At 37.1% G+C, this 26,409-nt stretch overlaps 1 protein-coding gene across 4 annotated transcripts in view; it reads left to right on the top strand.

Moving 5' to 3' along the window:
- The window catches only part of ncanb (neurocan b), a 133,086-nt gene that overhangs the window by 66,937 nt on the left and 39,740 nt on the right, over window positions 1-26,409 (top strand). For 3 of the 4 annotated variants that reach the window (XR_014197885.1, XM_082138812.1, XM_082138810.1), the window contains exons 8-9: window positions 1,801-2,877; window positions 18,365-18,481. Coding sequence is in view for 3 of the 4 variants with exons in the window: in XM_082138812.1 (XP_081994938.1) it covers window positions 1,801-2,877; window positions 18,365-18,481 (1,194 nt within the window). In the remaining variant the exon portion in view is untranslated. The remainder of the gene's footprint in view (window positions 1-1,800; window positions 2,878-18,364; window positions 18,482-26,409) is intronic. The other variant, XM_082138811.1, reaches the window with a different exon arrangement.

Here is a 26,409-nt window from a genome sequence, read left to right as displayed (position 1 = left end):
GATAAAGCTGTGCTATGAAGAAATTCTGAAATGCAAACATCCCATAGACCAATGTGTTTTATGTCTCATAATTGGGACTTTTTGTCTTTACAGTTCGGACTTTATATCTCACAGCTGCAACATTCTATCTCCTAATTGTGATTTTTTGTCTTATAATTTGAACTTTATACCTCCCAATTGCAACTTTTTCTCACAACTGCTACTCTATCTCACCATTGGGATTTTTTTCCCCAGTTGCAACTTTACATCTCCGAATTGGGACTTTCCTCCCAATTGGGACTTTTTATCTCCCAATTATGACTTTTTCTCCTAATTGCGAATTTATATCTCTTAAATGTGACTTTGTATCTCAAAATTGGGACATTCATTTCTCACAATTACAACTATAGCTCACAGTTATGACTCTTTCACATAACTAGGAATGTATATATATAATCATTCAATTGTGACTAAAAATCACCTTGAAACCAGCGGTCTCAAAAATGGCTATGAAAAGTGAAGTTAGTTCTTTGAAAGTCTATTGTAGAATTTTTTTGTGGATGCCACTTGGTTTGATCTCATTTACAAGTCCAAATATTATTTGGAGCCACTGTATATGGGTAATTGTCCAATTGTTAAATCCAGTTTCAATGGAGACTCTATTTAAGTGCTTTTATACATCACTTGGACATGTTTAATATCATCACAATCATGTGACGGCAGAGAGTAATCAGTTATTCATATCATTAATTGCTCAATTACTTGGTTGTGTAAATTGCACGACGTCCATGTGAGACTGCAACAGCAGAGTCCTGAATAATTCATTATCATTTAATATTTCATGTTGTGTACCAAACATATGGTCTGTGAATATCTATTCTCATGGCATAAATGCTATACGCTGCTTGTTGCCTTTAAGGCAAATCATGTTACCCAAGCAGATCTCTGAATTATCCATGCACAAGTTTTAAAGTAAATACTAAAAGGGATAGTTCACCCAAAAATGAAATTTTTTGAAGAGTGTAACCAGATATTTGTCGGTAGCCATTGACTTCAATATTATTATTTTTCCTACTGTGGAAGTCAACTACTGTCTGGTTACCAACATTCTTCAAAATATCTTCTTTTGTGTTCAGCAGAAGAAAGAAACTCATACAGGTTTGGAACAACTTGAGTGTGAGTAAATGATGACAACATTTTCATTTTTCGGTGAACTACACCTTTAAGCTAACCGAATATCTCTTCCACGCAGCAGTGACGTAATAATAATGAAGAGTCAAGTGCTTACGACATTTTTACTTTATTGCACACTTCATGACGTATATCACGATATTTTTGCTTTTTGAACATAATGATTTGGGTCTTATTTTGTCTAGATTTACTGTTAGAAAGCATTGGCACTGGACAGGTGCATGATGTATGAGTCCTTTGTGCCGGGGCAACATAAAGAGAAAAAGCCCTATCACCTGGATTGCTTTCAAAACTAATGTATATTTCATCCCCGTTTCAGCCGGGAGTCAAATGTTACCCTCTGGGAAGAAAATAAAGGTCATTTTAGCTACGCTTGTAGTTCATTTTTCCTTTGAAACAGGGGTTTGATTAAAAGATAGGTGTGTTGAGACCAATAGATTAATTGCTGGATATCTCCAGGGCATTGACGGAAAAATAATGACAGTTCTATATCGAGCTGCACGCATTAAAGTTAATTACCATAGTTCTGGGGTGGGAGTTAGCATATTTTGCCCACTAATTAAACATACATTTAAATGAAACGATCTCCTCCCTAGCTACGTTAATCAAATTGTCTTGTCATCCCTGCAGGAGGAATTGGATCAGGAATGGCAGACCCGACTCTTTCTTCAAGTCCTTTGGCATCTAAAAGCTTCGGTTCAATGAGGAGCAGTCAACAAATTTGGCCGCTAAAGTCCTTGAAAGTCACCCCAAGCAATAATAGGCATTTCACAACTCAAACAAGCAGTCCAATGGAAGCCAAAAGAGGCGGTTTGGAGATCATGACCATTCCTTTCTCCAGGAACAACCCTGAGAACTTCTCCGGGGAAGGGAAAGATTTGATTGAGGACAGTTATCCTATTCCCAAAGGTCCTCTGCCGTCATTATCTGCAGAGGAAGAGAAAGATGCAGAGGGAAGTGGAGGGAAAGACTTACCATTCACCCATAACAGCCAAATGAAAGGATCCGATGACCACGGCGTCCCGGTGGAGACCACTGTCAAATGGCAGCTTATGAGTCTCCTGGCGACTCAACCTACTGGTGCGTCCAGTTTTTCTGAACCCAAGCACGTGGAACCGGCCAGCACAGTTGAGGAAGCCAGGGGGGAAATTGCGTATGTCCATTGGCCCATTGAAAAACGCAAAAACAATCCCTCGAACAAAGTCAATGTGCCTTTCGTTAAACGAAAGCAAGACATAGAGTTGACCGGGGCACCGGAAGTACACACTTACAACATGCCCACCACACCGAGCCCTGTCGTTCCCAGCAAGGACAAGCTAGCAATTACGTCAACTGCTGGGATCACCCCTTCCCAGTATGGAGAAGAAACCACTACCGAAGACATTTTGTGTACTCCGGATCCAGCTGTTTCCAGCACGTGGTTACCTGTGGTTCAAGAGGAAGTAGATTCGTCACCCCCACCAGTTTCTACGGTACCAACGACCCATGCTGGACCTGCGGTTCAGCCGACGAGTCCAGATCCAAACAATGCTTCCCATCAGGCTGAGTCCAGGTCTGGAGGTTCGGAGTCGTTTGTGTCGGCTCATGGCTGGATAACATCAAGACTGGTTCCTATGGAGGAACCTTCATCCCAGACCACAGGAAGTCCAGAGAAAGACACCACAAACACAACTGTTGCTGGGTGGGAAAACAGCTCCAGAAGTTCAGGTAAATCGATCTTCAGTTGTGTTCTGTTGATGAAAGTGCAGAATCTAAATGAATGAAATGTTCTAAGGTTTAATTGTTTTATCTTTTCATAATTTGTTTTTCTTTTGCTCATTGTTTTCTGTTCTTTATTTTGCTTTCTTTTTTCACTTGTTTCTTTCTACCATTCTTTCTTTCCCATTGCCTTTCTTTTTTAGTTCATTCCCTCCTTTTGTTCATTTACTTTTTTGTTCCTTTCACCCTTTTTTGCTCTTTCATTTTTCATTTTTTCTTACATTCATTGTTTTCCTCTTTATTTCTTTTGTTCTTTCTTTTGCTCATTCTTATGTCTTGTTTTTCACTTTCCTTCCATTCTTTGCTCATTCTTTCTTTGTTCATTATTTCATTACTTATAACATTATTTTTTTCACCCTTTTTCTCTTTTGCTATTCCATTCTTTATTTGATCTGTTCTTTCTTACTTTCGTCTCTTACTTTCATTCATTCTTTGTTTCTTTTTGGTTGTTCTTTCTTTCTTCAATTCCTTCTTCCATTATTTCTTTCACTCTATATTTCTTTTCTTTCTTTCTTTTCATTGGGCCATTCTTTATTTTGCTGTTCTCTCTTTAGCCTTTCACTTTTTATTCCATTCTTCTTTTCCCCTTTCATTGTTTTCCATTATTTTGTTTTTCATTTTTGTTTTCTTTTGTTTCTTTCTTCCTCTTGCTAGTTTGCTATTTCTTCCTTTTGTTAATTAAATTTTTTTGTTCTTTTTGTTCTATTCTTTCCATCATTCGTCCATACTTTCTTTTGCTCTGTATTTTTCTCTTTTGTTCTTTTTTTCTTTGCGTGGTAAACAAACAGATTTTTTTTTGCAGATTGCAAAGAAGTAAATTGCAGCAGCCTCAGAGTAATTAAAGGGTTTGGGCCAGTGCAATTAGATAGTCTCGGTAAGGCAGAGATCTTAGTCTAAAACAAATCAATGTTGACAGAAGCCAGTAGATGTGTTCAGTAATTGACTCCAGTCTCACTCGAGACTATATGCATGTTTAAAATGGTGCCCTGTACATAAGCTCAACCTCCCCTTGTTCAAATCAATTTTCTTAGGGTGGGAGTTTCAAGGGTCTAAGACCCAAGAAACACTCTTCAGCAAACAAAGTAAGGATCTTGAAAGCAGCTCTAGTAGGCCTCTGGCATGGAATGAATGTAAACAGACATATACAAAGAATAAATCTGTTAACCCGACCGTACATTTTGCAGCTTTTGATGCAACATTTTAAAGTATGTAACAACAAAAGGTTTTTCAAGCTCAGATTTTGTATGTCTGTTAAAAAAAGAAAGAAATCAGTGCTTTGAATGTTTAGCATATAAAAATGTGAGAAACTTTGTTTTGCATGGCAACAGACATGACAAAAAAAACTGAAGCTCCGCTCCAACTAATAGTCCGTTTTCAACTGACAGTGCAGCTCAGAAAGAAACTAGCATTTGAGTGGATTTTTGCCAGAGGATTTCTTCACAAAAACCCGGTTGCTTTTGAGCACAGAGAGCAAAGAGTCCTGTTTGTCCTCCTTTTCCTGCAGCGCAGGTGGAAGTTCATAAGCCTTTTTAATCAATGATCTGCCGGTAGAGAGGCTGCTGTTCTCTGCCTCTCCCCCGAGGCCTTTTAGGCGTCAGAGAAGTGGTTTTTGAAAAATAGCCGCCGTCACGGTAGTCATAACACCAACACCAGCTCCAGACCGGCCTGCCCTTAATTAGGGAATCACGTCGCTCTGTGATAAGACGAGGAGGTGCTGTGACTTTGCTGTTCCATCACTCTCGCTGACACGGCTTGGAGCTGTTTGCACATGGAAACAGACGTGTTCATCGGTCTTTGTGCGACAGACAGGCAGCAGTCTACAGACTCACACACACATGCTACATACGCGCTTACAGACCCACACTATTTTATTCTGCGGGTTAAAATTGTTACTGTGGATTTTTATTTATTTGAAATAATTTTCTTATTTTATTTTTAAAAAATATTGAATTTTACTGTTATTTTAATATTTCATTTAATTTTAATAAAGCATGATGCACATGTAAACAGACATATTCATAGGCCTTTGTGGGACAGACAGGGACACTTAACAACCTCAAACACAAATACTATATACACTCTTAAGGCCCGTTCACATCAAAGACTATAACTATAACAATAAGAATATAGTTCTGGAAACTGATCTGAATATAAAAGAAGAGCAGAGTTGTTGTACACACCACACTGTAAAAAATTATATGATCAGTAAGTTATGACAACATATATTTTTACATTGCTATAACTCATCAAAATTATTTATTTATAAGTTATACAAGATTCAACTATTTTTAAGTCAGTTTAATGTAATTTAAGTTGACATTACTTAAAAATCCAATTTGATTGTACTTAAACATTTATTATGTGTATAAACACAATTATAATGATAATGGCACAGAGAAACAATATCGTTGGAATCACTTTCAGATAATTTTTCCTGCTAATGAATCAGACTTTAAAGTGCTCGAGTATTTAAAGCGACAGACGACATTACTGCAGCACGCTTATAATAAACAGAATGATATTGTCCACTTTATTATTTGACCAAATTATGTAGTGTAATACATTTTATTTGTTATTTTAACATGCATCATTTTAATAGTATTTTAAATCAAATTATTGAAATTTAACATTTATTTTGCTGAAATTCTAATATTTCATTTTCATAAAGCATTATGTAATTCTTTTTAATTAGTTTGATTAATTAATTATTTTATTGTTGTGTGGCTTCTCATTTATTAGATTTCACATATACCACATACTTAATTCTTTTATAATATATTCTGAACAAAACTTGCATTCTGCTCACTGCCAGACTCTAAAATATAAAGGGGTTCGGACGGACAACATGAAAGCCTTTGAGTTATTATCCTCCAGCTCCTTAAGATGAATCACCCTGCCTACAAGGTAATACGCAATGAATATATGATCACTGTAGTAAATTCAGTGAGGAAAAGTTTCTTAAACATCATCTTTATTAATTCACAGTTAGCATGGGGAAAAGTCCCGCCCTACTTTTTTGCCCTCATTAAATATTCTGTTTTCAGAATACATTATGTTCCCATAATGCCACAGTAGTGCGCTGCATGTATGAATCTGGCTTTAATAACTTGTGAGTTACTCACACTAGCCCTGAAAGCGCGTTCAGGGGAGATAATGATTGCATCAGAGGCGAGGAAGCTAGAACGACTGCTTCCAATGTAGCTTTCAGTCTCCATGGAAGCCATGCGTGCTGCGTTCGGGCTTTGATCATGTGAGCGCAGAGCGCTACTACTGTTTGTCGACAAGCTAACAGTTGTACTTGCAGCTAACTGAGCTGCCAGGCTCTCTCCTGGTGAACATCACCCCCTCCTTCAGATGGTTTGTTTACTGTCTCACCACCCACACGATCCACTGGGTGGTCTTATGTTTAAAGAAACATGATGTTTGTTATATATGTGTGCACTAAAGCGGCTGTAAACATCGAAATGCCAGCTCTCAGAGCGCAAGTATTTCGACATCTTTTTTTAAGATACTAATTTAAGGACAGGGAAGAAAATGTTTCTGTCATCTGTTTATAGTTTTTTATTTATTTTTGTGCCATTTGTGTCTTTATAAGATAGTACAGACTAGGTGAGATGAGAAAAAGAGCAGGAATAAGATTTGGGCTTGAACTTGCATCATTTGCAACAGAACTAAGGCTCTAAATGTGCGCCATACCACTACACCATGGCTCTGACAGCTTTATTTGACATGTACTTGCAAAAGTTCCTAATAGTCAACAGAATGTCTAAATGTTAATTTTTATATTTCCCATTTTCATTTTAGTTAAAAGTTGTGTTTTTGTCATTTTTACTTTTTTTAAATATGTCTATGTAGTTTTTATTATTTATTTAAGTTTTAGTTTGAGTTACTTTAATACATTAAGTTAAACTAAATGAAAATGAGAAAATTTATTTATTTAAGTGAACGTTTATTTTGTTTCAAGTAACAATTTTTAGTTAAAGGAGCCGTATGTAAGACTGTGGCCAAAACTGGTACTGCAATCACTTTAAAATTACTGTAGAGCGGTGTATCCCCTCCCCCTCCCCCCTGACTCGAGGTTGCCAGATAGGCTGCAGGATCCAGCAGGAACGTAGGCTGCTACGTAGCTGTGGTAACTAGAGCAGAGCTGGCAACCCCGATGCCGAAACACTACTGACTTCGTGATTGGTAGATAGGTGGAGGGTGGCGCTTCAGGCCAAAACACAAGATGACAACATCAACATCAGTTGAAGGCTGCAACTTCACTTTTTAAATGACAATATCCTGGCCGGACTACTGTTGTCAGTGATATAAGTATTTGAAATTAACATGATTTCTTAATGTCTAGTGACATATCAGGGCCATTTTATGATTAATTGAAATACATTTCTTACATACAGCTCCTTTAACTATAAAAACCCTGATATTAAACTCCTCTTTCTGTCATAAGCTATTTTGTAAACTCAAAATCATCTTCCATCATCCCATGCTCAGTGTTTTCATAAACATAGTGCGAGTTCTGCCAGGTCGGAAATTGAACCAAAAGCCTGATGTTCCTGATATCTAACGGCTTCATTGTCACGCCGCTGACCTGGATTGAGTCGGGAACACTGTGATGAAGTATCCTCTTCTATCTGATTATACGTGCTGCTTCAGGTTCCCTGCCGACTGGGCTGTATCTTGCCGGAACTGAATAGACCAGACAGCTCCGACTCCCTCCACACCCCACTGAGATGCTTATTTTAGCAACATGGCATTGTATTCTCCCCTATCACTTTGAGAGAGAAAGTATTTCAGCATTTAATGTGCTTTATAATGTACATGAATACAGACAAGCCGTCATGCAGTGTTAAAATTTACTTTCTATTTTTGTCATTTGTTTTAAGTGCGTCTTTGCGGGCAAAATCCAGTCATTTGAATAGGAATCTATGTGATCATTTCGCAACGGACTCAAGTTGTTCACATGGATTTGCCACATATACCAACAGAAAGCTGCTTGGTTTGAAAGTGATTTCTGTGTGAGCCGTGATCACATCTCTACACTATTGACAATAGACAATGGACCTTTTTTCTCCCGCAAAATTTCACTAATGTAGTCTTCTGATGAGCTTTGGTTAGTATTTTGTCAATTCAAATTCATTATTTTATAATAAAAAAACTAGCAATTTCAATATGAATCCACACAATCAGGAATTTTGCGTGTGAATAAGATTTCCCCGCTCGGATTCGCCGCAATGATCAACAAAAAGCTGCTTTAAAAGAGCTGTACTTTATACATCGCAACACTACTTTCAATAGACCTTTTTTGCCCATGAAATTTCCCCATAATTTTGCTAATGTGACCGTGGTTTAAGGCTTAAGTTTTATCTTTGGATGACAATATAATTTACATTTAGTCAGTATGTTGTCATGTCATATTCATTTTGGTTAGTTTTACTCAGACTTATATGGCATTTCGTCATATTTTTGTCAAAAGTATTTTAAAAATAAAAACCACAAAATCGCCATTGTATTGTCTTCATTAGAATTGACCAAATACAAGCTGTTTATTAATTCTCCTTGTTTTTAGCATCATAAATAACTTAACTTTGTATGTACAGATTCGGATTAACCCATTAGTCACATGGATTTGTCGCATTGACCACAATTTTGTGGCCGAAATCCAGCAATTTCAATATGAATCCACGCAATTAGGAAATTTGCATGATAATATTACATTTCCCCACGTGGATTCACCGTGATGACCAACAAAAAGCTGCTTGGTTTAAGAAGTGACTTTCATACATTGCTACACTATTGAAAATTGACAATGTTACCGCACATTACTCATCAATTCAGTTGTCATTCCCATAAATAACTGAACTCAGTATGTACATGGTCGGATGAATCATTCAGAAGAGCATTTCAATAGTAGTTTAATAGCAGTGAATGAGGACATACTTGATACAAGCTTCAATCAACTTCACTTCTAGCGTGCAGATGCGTTTTGTGCATAAACAACAGCAGCTTTAACAGAATACCCCTCAGATACAAACTCAGTGACATCAAATTATGTTCAGCAGGGCACATCAGCCAAGACAAGTAGGAGATGGAATGGGAAAAATGAAAGAAAGAGAGAAGAGGCGCAAACAGTAAGGACTGTTGATGTGCCTAGCAGCCTGAAGCCTACAGCATGGAGAAGCTTCAACCATTAACTGTGTGTCAGATTCTCCAGGCACTAACAATAGCACAGATACTCTTCTCTCTCTCTCTCTCTCTCTCTCTCTCCCCCACACTCTCGCTCTCATATCCCCTTGTTTCTTCCATATTTCATATTCATAGGGAGATGAAATCAGCTCTTGTCCCTTGCACCAAACTCTTGCATATCAGTGTTTAGTTTTAGCATCAACCCTATTAATAGGGATGTTTAATGTGAGATTTTGAGTTATTTATGCAAATCTCAGGATGCGCGTGACACCGACAGACTTTAATCTTTTCGTTGTAGTGGTGAGGTACGTCAAGACAGGGATATTATTGGAACGGCGAGGTGTTTAATGTCAGGATTATTTTAGGATTCTCATTGCCAGGATGAAGTTTAGTGCCTTTCTTGCTGAAATCTGACCTCGAATTGTAGGTTTTAAGTGTTTGAGGATTATGTGCCCGTAAGCGCTTTGAATTGTCTCTTTTGAAGAATCATGTTTCTTGACTACTTGGGGTCTAAAAAAAGATTTTTGAAACCGCTTGCAGGTAAAAACCAAGAAATAAGAGAACATCATGCTGCTTTGACGTAGTGTCAACTCTTATTTCTGTGATTCACTTGCATTTTCAGACATCATAATCCCTGGCTGTTGGATTTTAAGATTTTCAGCATGTTTTTGTGTGGTGAGATTTACTGTCGTCATGTTGGCCCAGTGGTCTCGAATGTTGGCACATCAGGTTTGCTTTTAGCATTTCTACCAGAAATGTGTTGTATATATAACATAGTTAGTTTTGTGTTTTGGGGAAACATCTGCTGTTATAGATGGCAGGCTGACAGGTTATGAAGTAAAAGTAAAGTTTTCTGTAGAGTGACTGTAGCTCAGCTATCTCAAAACAATGTCACCTTTCCAGTAATGATCACTAGTGATTCATTCCAGTAAATTGCTTCAGTTTGCATGAATTAACTCTTTCCCCGCCAGCGTTTTTGAGAAAAATTGCCAGCCACCGCCAGCATTTTTTATCATTTTCACAAAACTTTCATGGCCCCAGAATATTTTGTTGTATGAATATCTGAATATGCAATATATATATAAAAAAAGAACAGACACTCTGCTTTAAAAAATAATGATATATATATACTGTTTTATTCTTGCTTCATGCATACTTTTTTCTTATCGACACTTGAATGTGGGTAAGTTTCATAAAAAAAAGGCAACATTTTGAGCATAAAGCTGAGAAAATCACTTTTTTGCCAAAGACCTCTTCTGGGTCTGATTCAGAACGATGATCAAAACACAGATGGAGTAGATCGAATCCATCAACACCCACAAAGCTTCACAGTCCTACAGCTCGTCCTGGGTTGACATTTCATTCAGTAACATTAGGCAGTTTAGATGTATATGCTGTTTAATGTTGATGATCATGTTATTTTACATATGCATATGATTACATATGATATCGCTTGTTTCTGCGTCTTCTTTACCTGTGTTTTGATCAGGAGATTCAGTATTCTTTCAGAAGTTGCATACTTGCGCCCCCTACTATATAACAGTGAAAACATGGAAAGCCGTACATTTCCGTCAATGGCGGGAAAACGTTGTCTCACAAATGATGGAAATTTCCAACAGTGGCAGGGAAAGAGTTAACCACAAGTTAGTTGTTTTTAGTTTTTTTACCTTGGCATGCTCAAGTTTCCAATCAATTATCTTATCACTTTAAAATCAAAGAATCGCATCTTTATTACAGATCACAAGCCATCGATTTGATTGGACTCAACCCACCAGTACTACAGTGATCAGCTGAACTTTCAAACTAATTACGCCTAGTTTTGCCAATTTCTGCAAACTCTCTTTGCTTTTCTACAGCAAATACTGCGTGCTATAAGGGTTCGCTCCACTGCGGTGTAAGTTACGTCATCCCACCAGTGGTAGATGGAAACTCCAGCCTTCCTCTGGTTCATTCTTCCAGCAGTATTAAATCACTGCTTGCTCTGTACCAGTAGATTGCTGTGGTCCACAGGGATGCAGAGTTATCTGTGTTGCGGTAGAAATAGTCCTTGGCATCCCTAGGTGCACACTCAGCTTACCTCCACAGTAATTGCAACCTCACATTCAGTGAATGATGAGCGCTGGTGATTTGACCTCCTAGGCTCAGAGGATTGTGTCACGTATAAACTTCATTGCAAGAACCGTGATAAACTAATTTAGAGTTGTGAAAATCTATCATTTGCTTCAAAATGATGTGTGATTGTGCCTTTTCTTGCATTTGGAGAGCGCTTGTTTGGATTGTGACTAATTGTAGCATTTAATTGACTTAATGATTCACCACCCACAGCGGGTTTTTATTCACAGCAATAGTTACTATGCAGTGTTTCAGTGGAATTGGGACAGCTCAAATACAGAAAATCTGGAATAATGTTGATTTCCAAGTATTGGTTGATTTCTGTGCAACCGAGTGAAACATTCCTATGAAACATAAAAGCTGTATACATTTTTCAAGCTTCAAACATAGACATAATAAGAGGAAGCAGACAGACAACTTTGAAAAATGTCTACAAAATACAAATATCTTTGTATCGCTCCATATGGCGGCTGTTGAAATGGGAGTCCCGCCTTTGAGTTTAAAGAGCCTGTCAATTTTGTTTGCACTAGATGCACCTGACAATTATTACATTTTTTCATGATTTGAGCAAAAGTAGCTAAATTTATGATTCATTTATATGGAGAGACTGATCCAATTATTAAAAATGAATAATGAGAGAAATCATAACGCAAGGCAGTTGTAGGAATTTATTAGTCAAGTCAAAATATCATATTTACATTAAAGTTAAAAGCAGTCCTCCTGGGACATCAGTGTTTACGAGTTGGAAAGTCGCAATTATGAAGTCACATATGTTCAAATCACTTTGGTCCATTGACAACTAAAAACAAACAAATATGCAGCAAACAATAAATTGCAATATGGAATTAATTGTTGAGTTACATAAGTTACATTGAGTCACATAAATCCTCTTCTTCTTGTGTGTGTGTGTGTGTGTGTGTGTGTGTGTGTGTGTGTGTGTGTGTGTGTGTGTGTGTGTGTGTGTGTGTGTGTAACCGGTCCTAGCAGTGAGAGTGAGTGAGTGACTGACTCATTTTTGTGTGAAATATCCCTTTAAAAAAGGAAAATGGGAGGGGATGTGAAAGATGTTGAAAGGGTGTTAACAAAATATCACCCCGTGGACACGAGATGCAGTATGAGTATCGCTGAAGTTCTCTCAACACTTTATTCCTTCAGAGAGATTTGTTTGTGCAGTCCAGCCACTAAAATTATCCATCTATTGTTTTCAAGTGTGAAGATCTCGAAGGGATTTGATTGGATCTCACTGCGGTGAAGTCTTCAAACATTTCTCCTTTAACAAGGCCTTCAGTGTAGCATCATAAACAGCTTGTTTATGAGAGAATGTACACTTAAGAGACGAGGCAGTGAAGCACTGTATTAGTATTTTATTTTCCTAGAGACTATCACTCATGGCAATAGACTGTGTTTTTGCGATTCAGCAGCAGAGATCACAGTTTAATGGAATCAGTAGCTTTTTTTCTTAAAACTTGCAATTTTTACAAGAAGTCTTGTTATCTTTGTTTCAGGGTAGCTGTTTGTGTTTGGTTAGCTAGAGACGGGAGTTGTTCAAACTGATGATTCACAAGTTTGAGACCCATTTGTGAGTCTTTTTAAAGTGACTTGTCATGCTATGCTGCTCAGTATAGACGTTGCAATATAGGCACTTGATGCATCAAATACTTTGTAATAATGCGTTTATCATGGCAAATGGACTATTATCCACTTGATAGTGTGAGCAGTCGTTTCCATCTCAGGATGAGCTTCATTCAGGGTCCGCTGAGACCACAAACAGCGCATGGACTGTAGTAAGAAAGTCAGGGAGAAATAGAAAGAGACGGAATTGGGGAAGATGGAACTATTTTAAGCTTGCTGTGTAATTAATCATAAGCCAACCTCACGAAACAGAAAAGGCTTTTAACTGCTATTGCTCTCATCCCTTTTTTTTTTTTTGTGCTGTTTAACCATCCTCCAGCTCATTCACTACATTAGCTATTCTTTTGTTTGCTCATTCACAACATGAAAAGACATTTTACTATTTATGCTTAGTCACTTCATTTACACCTACAAAACGGATAATTTCTATGATGATGCTAAAGGCAGTGACATTTTCTGTTACTTTGTTTTATTTTATTTTATTGTTTTGTTTATAGTTATTATTTTATTTAAAATTTTATTTTCATGTCACTTTTTATCACATTTTATCTCCATTATTATTTTTTGTTTTAATTGTAATTTTATTATTACTTTAATTTGTTTGTTTTTTTAAATCATTTTCAGTCACTTTTTATTATATAAGTATTAATAATATTATTTGTTATTATTATTATTATTATAAAAAAATTTGCACCATTTTAAAATATATATTTTTAAATAATTGTACATGTTTTCATTGTCACTTTTTATTGACAGAAACGGTACCGGTTTGAAAGTGAATGGAAATGGGAACAGAAAACAACAAAGGCCAGATTTCAACCGTCATATCTTAATGCGTATTAATCAATCACTTGCAAAATGGATCTAAGTTCTCTATTAATTTTTATAATAATGGATAGTTCCGTTCCTTGATTATGATTGGTTGAGCCGCGTTCAAACCTGTGACTGCATTACATCTGTATTACTGCACCATAGTATATACCAACTTAACTTCCATGTTAACTTCAAGCTAATGCTGAACAGCAAAATTTTCCCTTGAGCGCTTCCTTCATCCTATTTAGACTTAGTGTTGCTTTGTCCATGATTGCTTGATCACTTGTGCATTGCGAAATTCCAAAATGTTCCATGCTAGTATAATTCCATTTGGGATGAGTGAAGCTTACATCTGTGGCCTGAATAACCCAATGCATTTACTTCTCAAACCACCTCCTGAGGTGTTTCCACATGATCCACAGCTTAAGGAACCAATCTCCGTCGGGACTAGCGATCTGTTCAGGAAATGACCTACGTCGTGACTAATTGTTTGGGAACTGAATGTCTTTTCCCCCTGCACCGTTCCCAGCTTAGCGACAGGAGCTCTCCATCCTCTCAGAAAACGATCCGTTTGACGGGATTTGGGATGAAAAAGCTCTTGAGTGGGTGCTGAAGAGTTTATTTCATCATGATGGTGACGAGGAGTCCTTGAACTCTGTGGCTCTCACAGAGTTGTGTGCAAGAGGAGGCTCCGGTCCGGGTGGCATTCATTAAAATTGGTCAATGTGGATCTTTATGTCATCGTGCTCTGCTCCGAGAATTCACAATAGCCCAGCTGCCTCCTTCTGAGCCGAGCCGGCTTTGAGAGCTCATGAGAGAGCGAGGGAATGTTTATCCGCTAATTTTTGCTGTGAAGCAGCAGTCACTCATGTGTCGTATACTTGTCAATCTATCAGCCATGCAACTGTGTGTTTCTGCTGTCTGTTGTCTTTGGACTAAAAAAAAATTGACTTAAGTTTCCAGCTTATGACTTTCAATTTTTGTCCTTCACATTGTTCTTTGTCACTTTTCACTGTGAATGTGGCCTTAAACCAGTATAAAAAAAAATAATTAGTTATTTATTATTTATAGGGTTGGGTACCGAAACCCGGTTCCAATAGGGAACCGGTTCCGACGTAAACGGTAGTAACCAGACCGAATAAGAACGAAACTTTCGGTGCCTGATTTCGGTGCCTGACTTTTTTCACCGCCCCCTATAAAACATCTCGCGGCACGAATGATCCAATAACAAAACATCTCCAGTTAACCAGCAGAGCATTCATTTCGTTCGTTTGTTAAATAAGAGACGATCTAGCGCTGAAAATTCTTTTCTCTTGTGGCTCGCGCACACCGCACTCGGACGCGCGCTTCAATACGTTGCAGAGATCGATCTATTTATGAGGCGCCGTCTATATAAGAGTATGTGCTTGGAGAGTTTGTGTGTGCGTGCTCGCGTCTCAGATGAGTATGTGCGCGAGTTTGTGTGTGCTCGCGTCTCAGATGAGCATGTGCGCGAGTTTGTGTGTGTGTGTGTGTGTGTGTGTGTGTGTGTGTGTGTGTGTGTGTGCTCGCGTCTCAGATGAGTATGTGCGCGAGTTTATGTGTGTGTGTGTGAGATGTGCTCGCGTCTCAGATGAGTATGTGCGCGGTTTGTGTGTGTGTGTGCGTGAGCGACTTTAGATGTGACGTTGTGCATTTCATATAGTTGGAGCATTCAGCAGTATACTGCTACATGTATGTGTGACTACTTAGTATATGTGTATGCAAGCGTTTTATGTGTGCGTGAATGAAGTTCGATTTAAGCCCTAGACGGCGCCTCATATCTATTCGTTCTGGTGAAATCACAACCTATAATGCACACAAAGTGTCCCTGCTTGATATACAACCACTGATGAGCATTATCGGTTTAAAAAAACTACGCATGCGGATTAGAACCCAAAACCTCTGACATTCTTGACTAAAGTTCAAGTTCAGCTGCAGTGTTCCTCTTCGGGTAAGTCTAGTATTTTAATGCCAACTGCAAATCTTGCATATCAAGTATGAAGTATATCAAGTATATTTATATGAGGCTATACTTTGTGTGTTAAATATTTCTGCTCAGTGTCAGATATTTCTCTGTTTTGTAAAAGTCTATAATATATAATATGTAATATAATTGATATATAATATATATATAATATATATAAATAATATTAGAAGACAAATTTTTTATCTTAACTTAAGTGTTTTCGGCTACATCAGCACAATTTTTAATTTAATCAGAAATCAGAAAATCTTTTTCAGAAAACACACACAGATATTATTTTTTTGATAAAGTGTGTGCAGTTTCGTTTTCTTAAGTACCGGTTTAAGAACCGTTTAAGCACCGGAACCGTTTGAAAAATACCGAGTAGGTACTGGTATCGGATAAAACCCAACCAATACCCAACCCTAATTATTTATAATAAAAAAAGAATCAGTGGAAGAATGCTCAACTGGCTTTTGATAAGTTTTGATGTCTGCTGTCAACTACCCTGTTGAAAAGCACATGTTGTGTTTTGGATGCTTATCTATCTATCTATCTATCTATCTATCTGTCTATCTGTCTGTCTGTCTGTCTGTCTGTCTGAATGTCTACTATCTATCTATCTGTCTGTTTTCTGTCTGTCTGTCTGTCTACTATCTGTCTGTCTGTCTACTATCTGTCTGTCTGAATGTCTGTCTGTCTGTCTGTCTGAATGTCTGTCTGTCTGAATGTCTACTATCTATCTATCTTTCTATCTGTCTGTCTGTCTGTCTGTCTGTCTACTATCTGTCTGTCTGTCTGTCTGTCTTCTGTCTGTCTGTCTGTATGTCTACTATCTATCTATCTTTCTATCTATATATCTATCTATCTGTCTGTCTGTCTGTCTGTATGTCTTCTGTCTGAATGTCTGTCTGTCCGTCTGTCTGTCTACTATCAATCTGTCTGTCTGTCTTCTGTCTGTCTGTCTACTATCTATCTATCTATCTGTCTGTCTGTCTGTCTTATATCTGTCTGTCTGTATGTCTACTATCTATCTGTCTGTCTTCTGTCTGTCTGTCTACTATCTATCTATCTATCTATCTGTCTGTCTTATATCTGTCTGTCTGTATGTCTACTATCTATCTATCTTTCTATCTTTCTATCTATCTATCTATCTGTCTGTCGTCTGTCTGTCTGTCTGTCTACTATCTATCTGTCTGTCTACTATCTGTCTGTCTTCTGTCTGTCTGTCTGTCTGTCTGTCTACTGTCTGTCTTCTTTCTGTCTGTCTACTATCTGTCTGTCTTCTATCTGTCTGTCTGTCTGTCTGTCTGTCTGTCTACTATCTATCTATCTATCTATCTATCTATCTATCTATCTATCTATCTATCTGTCTGTCTACTATCTGTCTGTCTTCTATCTGTCTGTCTTCTATCTGTCTGTCTGTCTGTCTGTCTACTATCTATCTATCTATCTATCTATCTATCTATCTATCTATCTATCTATCTATCTATCTATCTATCTATCTATCTATCTATCTATCTATCTATCTGTCTGTCTGTCTGTCTGTCTGTCTACTATCTATCTATCTATCTATCTGTTCGCTTGTTATGATTGTCCACTAGCTAGACCAGCGCTGACCATCATAAACCAGCCTGAATCAACATGTGTTTTTCATGCTGATTTTTCCAGTTGGGTAAACTGAGCTGAATGCTGTCTGTAAATACAATTTAACAGAAGACAGATTTTGTATGCACAGTAGCTACAGAACACAATCCGAAATCTTGCCTTCAATCTGATTTCATACTTTGCCCGTATTGTGTGTGTACTTTTAGTTTTCTTGAGGAATTGTGTGCTTTAAGAAAAATATGTTAGAGGAGAGAAATAAAACAAGCTGTCACAACAGAAAACAAACATAGTACATTTAATTTCTGTTGAAGAGCTCCCAAAGCAAAAGTAAAACTCGATAAGATGTGGAAAGTCTAAAGCACATGGCTCGTGTTGCGATTTATCTCCCCTGCTGTAAATAATTGCGTGTTTGGAATTATACCGGAGGAGACGTGGTGTGTTTGATGCACTGTCAGATTGCGTCTCGTGGTTGGAAACGGATTATAAAGCAGCACTTAATCAATTTCCAGTGCAAGTCGTGCGCTGACGTCCTTGTAAAAGTTCCCCGTCCGCAAGTTGATGTAATTATGACTTAATCTGTGAAATTTTCCATTCATCATCACACCCCAAAACATTTTGCTGTACAGGTTTTTCAAGAGTCGTAGCTCACAGAAATAAAGTGTGTTTATGACCCGAGAACGGTATGGTAATGTGCCATAAAAATAGAGAAAAGTGTGCGCCGCTACTCTAGGCGATGATCAGATAATTTATGAAGGCCGGGGATCATCAGAGGCGGACATGGTGAATCGCATTGTCCTTCCCTCCGGAGCATCTGTCATGATGAACGGGGGATGATATCAAACTTGTGCTAATCTCTCACCTTGTTGAAAGTCATCCGCTTAAGCTCCGTTTTTTTTCAGTGGGGAAAGTGGAAGCTTTCTGCTCGTGATTCATGAATGAGGCCCAAACTTGGGTCGGTCGCACATATGCACTACATTATCCGGAAGCATTGAGCCTTGGTGCTTATATGGGAGATTCAGGTTCGAATCTGGCCGTAAAACGTTCTATTTGCCGTGCAATGTTTTAAACCGTGTTCTCTTCTCTTGTGTTGTCTCTCTACAGCAGAAGATGATCCCTGCCAGACCAACCCGTGCCTGCATGGTGGGAGCTGTCTGACCGAGGGGGAGGGATACAGTTGCCTTTGCCCTCAGGGCTATTCAGGAGAGAGCTGCGAGATCGGTAAGTGGATTAAGAGAGAGGTCAGGGTCGGGACAAAAGAGGTCAAGGCCGCTTGAAGGAGCCCACAGCAGCTCTGGAAGTGCTCTTGAATTTATGCAGAGGGCTAAAATAGGATATAAAACCACTGCAAGCGCTTCTTCTGGGGGTTATTCCTTTCACCCTTGATGCAGAACCAATGAATATGATTATTAGCAAGTCGAAGACTTAAAATGTCATCCAAAATTGAATTTACCAGTGTCTAGATCAGATGCTTTTTTTTGTTGTGTTTGTTTTCATTTTTCCCAATTAAGGGTTATAAAGAAACTGTAAATAGTTTGTTAGAAAAAGAAATAGTAATAATAATTATGTATAATAATAATAATAAAAGGCTTCAATTTTTATTATTATTGCCTAGTTATGTCATGAAACTCTAGATAGTGCAGGGCATCTTTAACTCTAGGTCTTTAACTCATTTGGTAGCGATCACCTCATTATCTACATAACACAGCTGATTGGTTGCTGTTGCATCAGCGGCCAAAGAGCGGCGGCTCAACATTTTATTTATTTATTTATTTATATAGGGACGGTACAAAAAAACATGATTCCAGTTGAAAAACTGGAAATTATGTATTGCACACCGAGAGTATAGCATAAGTCAAGTCAAGTCAAGTTTATTTGTATAGCGCTTTTCACAATACAGATTGTATCAAAGCAGCTTCACAGTATTAAATTTAAATAATACAACAAAGTTTGTTTCAAGAGGAATTTATTGATTGATAAAATTAAATTAAATATCCCCTAAATATCCCCAACTGAGCAAGCCAAAGGCAACAGACAATACATAAGCTAATTTGCGTCTCGGGTCCCTAGAAAGGATTTTCTAAAAATGAAAAAAAAACTATTAATCATAGAATAAAACTAACACAGCATGTCATTTATACACTTACAAATACATACCTAAATGACCTGTACCTATTGCAAGGATGCTTCCAACCCTGGCATGAATAACTAATTAAAACAAACATTTATTAAATTTAAATATGCGTGCAGTTCTGTTTTTTTTTTTTTTAAACCACCGCTTTACCTTCGATGTAAAAGACTTTATTTCACGTACTGCCTTTAACTCATTTGGCAACATGTTTTAGAGTTGTGAGCCCTTTACAGAAAAGGCTCTTTGCCCTTGTGTAGTTCTATGGAAATCAATCCTACAATTCCCACCTGCTGTACTCCTAGTGATTCTACTTGTATCATCCTGTCTCGTTATCAATTTACATAGAACAGATGGTGCCTTATTGTGCAAACATTTAAAAATCAATTTTATAAATGACACATTTTTTTAAATGTGTAAAACTAAACATATTTAATTTTTTTTTAAATATGGCAGGGATGCCATCGATTTGGCTTTTTATCCATTATTTTTTAGAGCCTTATTATACAACATTTCAAGTTAATTAGGGAATCATTGTTTGAGTCCAAACTGTAATACAGTACGAAATGCGGGACAAAATCATTGCATGCATAAAAAGATAAGCTGCTTCAATTGAGATGTATTGTCTAATAAGTTTAAAACAATTTTGGTTAATCCTTACCATTTTTGAAAGCCTAAATTTATATGTTTATCAAATTTAAGTTGTGAATCTAAAACAATACCTAAAAAATTAAACTCATCTACCTCCTCTATTTCTTCATTATAAACCCGAATTGTTACTTTTTCTTTTTGCTTTCTATTAGAAAAGCACTTAAAAACAGTTTTCTTAACATTTATAGTAAGATGATTTTCCTGGAGCCATATAGATATCCTTTCCATTTGTTCATTAAAAATTGCAGCAACCTTAGCAGATGACTTAGCAGATGTATAAATGACTGTATCATCAGCATAAAGCTGACATTCAAACAAATACCGGTAGTGTTGCGGTTGCAGTTTGCAGCACGCTTTCAGAAACCCTCCACCTTCCCCAGCTCCACCTGTATAGATCTGCTACGGGGGTTAATGCAGCAGCAGCATGTCTTACATGCTCACAGCAATGTCTGTGAATGTATTGGCAGTAGCAAGTCTCAATACTTGCTCTGTAGCAGCAGCAATGTTGCAGATCTATTCTGCCAAATACATTAACATTGCCATATCCATTACCATTACCATACCAATCTCCCGAGAGATGTCATGACAGAATTATTATTATTATTATTATTATTATTAGTTGTTGTTGTTGTTGGTAAATATAACTTAATATACTTTAATATATTTACTAGGGCTGTGAAACGATTAATCACGATTAATTGCATCCAAAATAAAAGTTTGTGTTTACATAATTTATGTGTGTGTACTGTGTATAATTATTTTGTATATATAAATGCACACACATGTATATATTTTAGAAAAATGTGTTATTTATATATAAAATGTTTATATTTATATAAAATATACATTACAAATACATTAAGTCTATATACAGTATATACATGCAAATATTTCTTAAATACAAGTGCATGTGTGTGTATTTATATATTCAAAATAATTATACACCATACACAAACATATATTATGTATACACAAACTTTTATTTTGGATGCGATTAATCGCGATTAATTGTTTCACAGCCCTAATATTTACAAAAAAAAATTAGAAATAATAAATAGTAATAATTAGCTTTGCCCTAATAATAATATTAATTATTATTATTAGTAGTAGTAGTAGTGGTTGTTGTTGTTAGTAATACAATTCATAATATATATATATATATTATTACAAAAATATTTTTTAATATTTGACCTATTATATTTTTATATTTGGCCTATTAATATTTAACACCTAAAAAAATCTATTATTAGGTTGGTAAACAAACTTAATATACTTAAATATATATATTAATATTTATTATTTATTTATTAGTTAGTAGTTGTAGTAGTAGTTGTTGTTGCTGGTAATACAATTTATATATATTATTAGTATATTATTATTATTTTTGATATAACTCCTAATTATAATAATTATTATTATTTGTAGTATTATTAATAATAATATTATTATTATAGAAGATGAAGCTCTTTTTTCACATTTGATATTACATGTATTGCAAAAAAAAAAAACAAGCTTGAAAAATCTCAAGGGGTACAGGTAAATCATTGAGGCTATAGGGGCTCAGCTGACAGCAAAATTGGGAACCTCTGGGGAAGATGGTTTACAGAAGCTAACTGCAAGGTGGTATGTACGGGAAGTGGCTACGTGATCTGACAGGACTGCACACAGCTCATTCTTCTCTGTCAGACAAGAACAGGAACAGGTGAAGGGAGAGCTGCGCTGGAGGTTGGAAGGGTTTCGAGAAAATGAGAGCACACTCTGAACAGGCTAGAGAAAAAGAGAGAGAGATAAAGTGGTAGAAAAGAAAGAAATAATATATACTGTATGGAGCAGCTAGAACTGTACCCACTTGAAGAGAACATGAAATGAAATGACAGTGTTTACAAAATGGGGTATTTCTGAGTAATAATGTAGGATATTTTATCCATTCAAATTGGATTGAATCATGAAAAGAGGATGTTGCTGTTGCTCATACAATTTTCACCACATATATGATAAAAAGGCTTTGGCAACCACCCATAACATTTGTTTTCAGAAGATATATGTAATTTAGTCAAAAAGACCGACACACCAAAAAACGAAATGACGAATCAATGAAAATGAAATGACGAATCAAAATTCTTTTGTTAAATATGTGCCATGACGGTCTGTAGATAAAACGCACCAAATACTGTGCCAAATGGATAAACAGTCGAGGACGAATTCGAAAAGTATGTTTTTCAGAAATGTCTAAATGGCGGTAACATTTTAAGAACAACATTGACCGATTTAAGGAGATATCAAATGAATTGATTCTAGCTGACACAGTTCCAGAATTATTAGCGAAAGGGTAAATCTGATCATTATAGCACCACCTAATGTCTGACTGAAGTATGTACAGCTGAGTGGGTGGATTTGGGACCATTCTACCTAGTTCTACAATTACAGTCTTTGACAAACAGTTTTAGGGCAGAAAAATAAGGGAGGATGAGGAGACAATCTGAACAAACACTTATAATAACACTTGTAATGCTGGATAAAATGCTGGCTTATCTCTAACTAGACTTATTGTTGTATTAGGAACACTGCTTTTGTGTTCATCTTATGACCATTATAGACCGAACAGACAGCTGAGGCCCTAAGGTGCCATTACGGAGAGGCGTCTGGATGTCAAAGGTCCCAGCTGTGTTATGTTGGAGAGGTCGAAGGTTATCAAAGCTGCATTATCCCGAGTCTCATTATCAATCTTTCCTGTAGCTCAAACAGTAGAGCGTTGGTGCTTGCAACGGGTTCGATTCCCAGGGAAAGCAAGAACTGATAAGAATGTAAATGTGTACTTTGAAATGCAATGTAAGTCGCTTTGGATAAAAGCGTCTGCCAAATATGTAAATGTAAATCTTTTCACTCTCCAACTGCAGAGTCGATATGTGAATTATGCTAAACTACAACAAACAAATGATTTGTCGCTAGCACTTGTGCTAGTAAGCATTACAGTGTGATGCTAACTGAAGTGTTTGCTAATAACCCGTTATTCGGTTCACACATATTTTTATACAATTCTGCACTGCTTTAGGGATCCATTTTAGGTTTGTGACGTAAATGGCATTCAGAAGAAAACAATGTTTATGTAATTCCGATCATTTTGGACGTCGCAAGTTCCTTCGGGTGATTTAGTAATTGGCTTTTCTTGGCTACTGGCGGAGCATTCCGTGTTAGCAGTGTGTGTAATATTAATTACAGCCAAAAGCACAAGGTTAATTGCATATTACTGCAAACTCTTTTGACCACATTTTGTACTAATCTAACACTTGATCTCTCCAGTCAATGTGTCATCAGACAAAAGAAGGATGAATTATGTAGGGAAAGTGTTCTTTGATTCTCTTTTTTGTATTCATATTCATAAACGCTGCTTGCTAAGACTCGCCTTGCACCATTTATGCTACAGACATGAATGATTGCTACTGTACCTTTGCTTTATTGAGGAAAGGTGTACTTTTACAAATATTTGCATTGGATAAAACTTGGTGGAGAATGCGGGCATATACTTTTCAAAAATATTTACTTTTATAGAGCAAGGAATCCTGAGCCACATCTAGAAACCACAATATCACAGAGACTTGGAGGTGGGCTCTTTTTGACTTGGGCCTCTAGCAACCACCCACAACAGCCTTGCAACCACTTAGCAACCCCCTAGCAACTGTATTGCAATGCCTTAACAAACTCTACCTCAAGCTACCTTAGGAACAAAATGCATAGATAAATGACACTGCAACACATTATCCTTGGACTCCGTCCTTCGGGACTCAGGTTGTGCTCAGCAATTTGGGAAGCATTTAGGATCCTTGCATAATTTATTGACTGCGCATCTGCCGGGCAATTGAAACATTTATGAGAAAGAGCAAAGAGAATTCTGAAGGAAGTGATCTTCTCCCTGCCACAAGCAACACATGCCAACATCAACAAGATGGGGCTGTCCATCAATCTACATGGATCTCCCACTCCAGGTGATACATGAGCTAGATTGAGACACATCCTGAGTTTAGTTATGTTCAATAATTTAAGGAACAGTTGAAGAGACATTCATTTGAGACACAAAATGGTGCAGAAATACCTTGACTGGCTTGGATTGCCGCCCATAACTGTTCGTAAGCATGAGATAAAACTCAAAACACCCTACTTCTGGACACATCGCCAGTTAAAGGAGTTTTCAGTCTTGTTTACAGCTTGTTAAAATGCATTTACAGTTCTATAATTTCAACTTCAAATGAACTAAATGAATGCTCCAGGTTCAAAACAAGTTTTTAGTGTAAGTGTAATCAATTACCATAAACCACCATTTGATATATCCCTCAGTTTTTAAAAGAAGTAAAAATGGTGGTTACAATAGAAGTCTATTTGGCAAGTCATTTCGGAGGGTTTTGTAGAAATCTAAAGCAATTACTTTAATTATTCCATGAAAAAAATATGTTATTTGAGCTGTATAATGCAAATATGCTATTTACATACTGCTGTTATTAGCAGCATTATCTTAATATTATTCTCTCAGTTACAATTTAAGATTATGGTGATATTCTCTTTGTTTTCTACATTTCAGAGTTAAAGGTCCACCGCAAATCAGCCATGGTTGGATCAACACATTAGTGTAGAGGTTACCCAATGACTTATGGGTCACAACTGCTGCAAATGGGGATTGGGTGGTTGCTCTGTGCATTAAAACAATTGAAAAGCCAAATACAAATGCTGGCAGTGAGATTTATTCAGCCTGCAGGGGAAGTGGCTAATGTTTCTGGGAAGCTGAATAGCACAAATACAATTTTACAGTGCAAACATAATGAAGTCAGACCGAGGCACACCCACATGATTCAATACTCATTCACTTTATTTCAAGCAGTCGAAATGTGCAGTTGACAGCTTATAAATATACACTACGCAAACAATTGTAAGTGGATCCTTTGTCTAAAAAGGGACAAAATTTCACATCTTGTTACTCACGTCGATTTTAGTATTTAAAAAGCCTGTATTTGCAGGGCTACATATTATAAAACACCAATGCGTGTCAGCTCAAATAGGCCTTCAAATATACACTACTGTATACTGTAGTATATATATATATATATATATTTGTATATTCCACTCTTTCTCTCTCAGTCTCTCTTTTTCACTCTACATTCTCTTTTTCAGTGCTGCTCCCTCGACCCCTGTCCACTCTGCCCTGTTGTTATTTGCCAGAAAGGCTGTATGAAAATTGCAATGCACTTCCAAAAAGGAGTGAAAGCAGCCCTTTTGGTCCCATAAGCCTTTTTCTCCAGTAATACATTGCATTTGCCTCCACCAGACTGCCATACATTTTCTCCACCCTTAACCTCGTATGCATTTCCTCCACGGCTTAGTTTGGTCTCTCTGCCTATACGTTAAAATACGCACCATATTGGCAGACATGCAAACACATTTGAAACCAAGAAGTTTGTACTAGGGTTGTCAGCTGATTAAATGTTATTTTGAACAGTATATATATATATATATATATATATATATATATATATATATATATATATATATATATATCATATTATTATAATAAATATGAATACATTATTTTAATAACTAAGTTTATTTCCCCAATTATTTTATTCCCAATAGATAGACAAAAAGACAGATAGGAACGATACAATGATAGACAGACAGACAGACAGACAGACAGACATAGATAGATAAATAGATAGATAGATAGATAGATAGATAGATAGATAGATAGATAGATAGATAGATAGACATATTTGTTATGTTAATTATGTTTTTTATGTGTAATAAAATATTTTCAGATTTAACAAATTGATCATTCTTTATATATCGTTATATTAAAATATCAAAATAAACCCTTCAGCAACCCTCTGTCGCATTTACATCAGACTCCATAATTGCATTTGATAAATGAAGTTTGCCCTATTCATATTTTTGCCCTACAACCCTAGAGAGCAACTTTCTTCTGGGACATTTCCCGAGAGGAAGCTCAGCCCACTGCAGCTTCTTTCACATCGTTGCGCCTGTTGATTGATGGCTATGTGGGCAAGCCAATCCCCCAGTGCACGGCTACTCTTTACACGAGATGATCGGCCCCGCCCGGCACCAGTGGCTCATTAAATCATCCCTTGACACATTCTATCCTGCATGGAGAAGTGATCAACAAATCATTGACAATCATTCTTCATTTGCTGACAAGTACCGCGGCGCGAGGGGCGATGTGGATCCGAGCACCCTCGGGCTGTCGGAACGGGCCGGCTCGCACGGACAACCTCAGGTCCATCTGCTCCGTCAGACTAATGTTGGCAAAGACAGGTAGAGGGCGGCCCAGTTGGCAGCCCAACACGACAGCAGGGGGCGGAGCAAAAGA

Source organism: Leuciscus leuciscus, assembly GCF_965113295.1.
Source record: "Leuciscus leuciscus genome assembly, chromosome: 15".
NCBI lineage: Eukaryota > Metazoa > Chordata > Actinopteri > Cypriniformes > Leuciscidae > Leuciscus > Leuciscus leuciscus.
Note: the sequence above shows the minus strand (reverse complement) of the source record. Positions and strands in the feature narration are given on the sequence as shown.